General features: G+C 35.8%; 1 protein-coding gene across 1 annotated transcript; it reads right to left on the bottom strand.

Moving 5' to 3' along the window:
• Positions 1-609: 609 nt before the first annotated feature.
• On the bottom strand, positions 610-3,292 carry LOC124846258 (serine decarboxylase-like). The gene is made up of 5 exons (XM_047323478.2): positions 2,914-3,292; positions 2,581-2,812; positions 2,316-2,509; positions 2,099-2,235; positions 610-1,377 (listed from the first exon to the last, which is right to left on the bottom strand). The coding sequence occupies exons 1-5, from the start codon at positions 3,239-3,241 to the stop codon at positions 811-813; spliced, it is 1,458 nt and encodes a 485-aa protein (XP_047179434.1). The 5' UTR covers positions 3,242-3,292; the 3' UTR covers positions 610-810.
• Positions 3,293-3,862: the final 570 nt, after the last annotated feature.

The following is a 3,862-nucleotide window of genomic DNA, read 5'->3' as shown; positions in this document are numbered from 1 at the left end:
CCATTCAATTATTAGTTATTTTGTTTCATAATTGTTCTACACGAAAATCATGTTATGATAGTAAAAAGTAGTTTATCAAATTTTACATTTATTTTAAGTTCTTTTTCCAAGATTTAGACAAATGTTTATGGATATTTTTCAATATTTTTGAATCTTATCTTTTGTGAAATGATTAGGTAGATTGTATGAGTGGTTCAAAGAGATTTGAGAACAAGAGAACAAATAATTTCTTTATATATTTAGTTATAAAGTGAAACTTTGCAATAATTCACTAAGAACATGAGGCTAGTATTCAATGAAAAATTTGGGGATTGATTTTTAGAATAGTTGGAAAGGACGTGAGGGAAGATTCAATGGTGAGACAAAATTAAAAAAGATTTCCAAATATTATCACTTCATCAAATTATAAATATTTGATGATTAAATTGATTTAATTTATCCTAATATTATTGAAAATTTGGAGATATATCTATTATTTTAGTGAAAAGACTATTACGACTTTTATTTTTAAAATTGTTTCATAAGTAAACAATGGTATATGAATAAATTGTGAAAGGAAAAATATATTAAGTTCAAATTATTCGTATATAGAAGAGGAATGTTCAGATCTTCATATGAAAGTTTTCTTGTTGAAATGCTTCATTCAATCGTACATGTTTACAGCAACTGAATTTCTTGGAGCCATCTTTATGGAACCATTTTATTTGAACACTTTAGAAACAGATTGACGAAAATAATGATGAAAAACCAACAGCGAAGGAACACATAAGTTAGTAGAAGCATATGTAGTGACTTAATAGCACACAGCAATCACCTATGGATAGCACAGAGACAATTCTTGTGTCCGACAGCAGAAGCTATGCAATAAGGTTGTAACTTGCCATCTCGGAACCACTCTTGACGCTTCTGCACGAGTTCATTCAGAAAATCATCAAGCTTCTCTATGGTGACATTTGGCATCACCACCACATGAGCGATGTTTCCTTGGCAAGCCAACTGCCACCTGTGCACGAACTCCTCATCATGTGGTCTCTCAAACACAACGGTGCTGCTCAGCTCGTTCAGCATTGCTCCAATGCCTGCATCCACAAGCCTACCTTTGAAGTAGTGTGCATTGCGCAAACACTTCTGCACCTCTTTCTGAAAACCTCTGTACCCTTTCATGTTTAGATTGTACCAGAGGAATATGGGCGCGTGCCCGTTCCTGCTTCCCATGATCGTGGCGTCCCTCGAAGAAAGATACTCCACGTTCCTTGAAAGAGCCTTCATATGCTCCGATCGCGTTATCTGCACGCCACAGGGCATTGGGCACCCCACGAACTTGTGCCCAGAAACACTCACACTCCCTATAGGCTTCTTGAAAGAAACTTTTGGAGCCTGACAAATCTCACATGTGAAAAAAATCGTCAACCCAATTATCTATTCAACACATCAGCATTGTAAAGAACGTGCCTTTTGATTTACATTAGCTCTTACAGATATCATTGCATTTGTTATACTGTTTACTGATAATGTAATGTGTATCACCAGAGTGATTGTTTTAACAGGTGTGTGGAATTTTTTATATGTACGCCACGCACGTTATTGTTATAAAACAGAAATAGACATCATGTGCAAAAGGTTTATTAAGACTAATTAAAATACTATTCATGGACTAGAGCATATTTTCGTACTGAAATCACCATTGGAATAGCTGGATCAGAGTTAGGTGAGCATTTAAATAATCGCTGACAATTTAAAAAATTAGTTGATGAACACACTAATTATTGGCTAAAATGTTGTAATTTGATCACATTACATTAATAACCAAAATGCTGTTAATTAAAGTGACATTCACTGACAACTATGAAATAAGAAAACGGGATAACAGATCCTCTTTTGAGTGTCAGAGAAAAGACGCTAAGAACGACAAATTGAAGAAAGAAAAGGTAACAACACAGCAGTGATATTTCAACAATGATAAGAAAACAACCACTTCAAAACATTGATATTTTAATTATACTTTTTTATTTTTAAATTGAATTATTAATGATATTATTAAAGTTATCAAATGTATAGATGTTTTGATGTTAAGGACTGATGTTGTTTCAAAGCTTACACGTTTCACAAAAGGTATCATGAGACCAAACAGAGCTCCATCACAATGAATGTAGAACCTGTCATGTGAAAATCCTGCTTCCTCAAGTTTCTTTATAACCAGATCAAGGTCATCCACAGCTCCTTTCACAGTTGTACCTGCAATGTTTGAGTGTAAGAGCCACAAGAGGAAAGGAGAGGAGAAGGCACAAGGGAGTGAGAGAAGAGGAGAAAATTGCCTATGTTCACATTCACAATTGCTGGTTTGTCCGTGTGACAAAGAAGCTTGGCCTTGAAATCATCACAATCAATCTCACCAGAGCAAAGAGTGTCAATCTTCACACATTCCATTCTGTACATACGAGCAGCTTTGAAAACAGAATAATGTGACTCCTGTGAGGCATATAAAATCCCATCTGGGAAAACCTCTCTCCTGCAGCAGTCATTTTACCACATTCAGCATATTAATTTCAACAACATACACAAAAACTGGCTGAGACTAACCCAACAAGGATTCCATGGAGATTGCCCTCTGTGCCACAGTTTGTTATATAGCCCCAGTACTCATCTTTCTCCAATTCCCACAACCGTGCAAACCAGTCCAAAACACCAACCTCAAACTGCCTGGAGTGGACACCATAATTGCTTTCAATAAATGGATCTCCCAAGTTGTTGATGGAAAAGTGCTGAAGTTGAGAGAGTGCCTCATAGTCAAAATCCAAATTATAGGGGTAACCTGTGAGATTTTTTCAGAAGATTAGTTAGCATATTAGATAAACCTGTTACCTAGCTAATAATGTTTATTGCAGATCAAAACATGCAAATAGACTATCAAACCTAAATGATATTTGGTCCTTTCAGTCAGAGTTCTTTTGTATTTAGCCAACACACTTGCCATATAAGCTTCCCTTTCACCGGTAACCTCATCATCTATATCAGGCTCCGAAATTTCAAGGCACATGGTATGAATATTTCTTCCCAGGACAATCTTTCTCTGCCCATTTTCTGTACCATTCTGAGCCTCTCCCTTGCCAATGCCATTCTCTCCGGCTACGATTGCCACATGATCTGATATAAAAGCCGTGGAATTGAGAACCTCAGGCAAAGATTTCGTTGTTCCATTAATGCTGCAATCAGGAGCTAAAACATCAACACTTCCAGCCATCTTGCTACTTGCAGCACAAGAAATTATCTGAAAGACAGAACACACAAGTTGGTTATCAACAAAAGGAGGAACCTAAGTGCAAACAAAATAAACCATGAACCTCGAGCTAAAACTCAGCCATCACTCTTTATCAAACACTTTGCTAGAAACCACGATTCCACTACAGGAAACGAAACAAGGCTGACCACAAAAAAGATGTTTTGGTCTACACATATCCAGGCAATTCATTTCCATTTACTTTTAATATTCTTTTCACTTTAATTTTTAAACTTTTCCCGAAAATCAAACTAAAATCGTTAAAAGGAAAACAATTTCCCAATGGGCCAAACACCACTCATATGATACTTGCTTTTGAAACATCAATGGGTTTTATGATAATTTTATGTGTCCCACTGAATCCATGTCATATATTTCTCAATGTTTTCAGCATTCTCAAGTTCTCATGGTTAATATTGTATAGCATATCAATGCAGGAATATCTCACTTATAAATTAGGCACAATCCCAAACAGATTTCATTCAAATACCTCCATACAGAAACAAAAATATAATTTTCCCAAATGAAGAAGTAAGCTTAGAAGGCTTGCTTTCGAAGCAGAAGAAAACAAAAGAGTTTTGGCCA

The sequence above is a fragment of the Vigna umbellata genome, chromosome 1 (genome assembly GCF_029865625.1).
Source record: "Vigna umbellata cultivar VRB3 chromosome 1, Vumbellata_1.0, whole genome shotgun sequence".
Classification (NCBI taxonomy): Eukaryota; Viridiplantae; Streptophyta; class Magnoliopsida; order Fabales; family Fabaceae; genus Vigna; species Vigna umbellata.
Note: the sequence above shows the minus strand (reverse complement) of the source record. Positions and strands in the feature narration are given on the sequence as shown.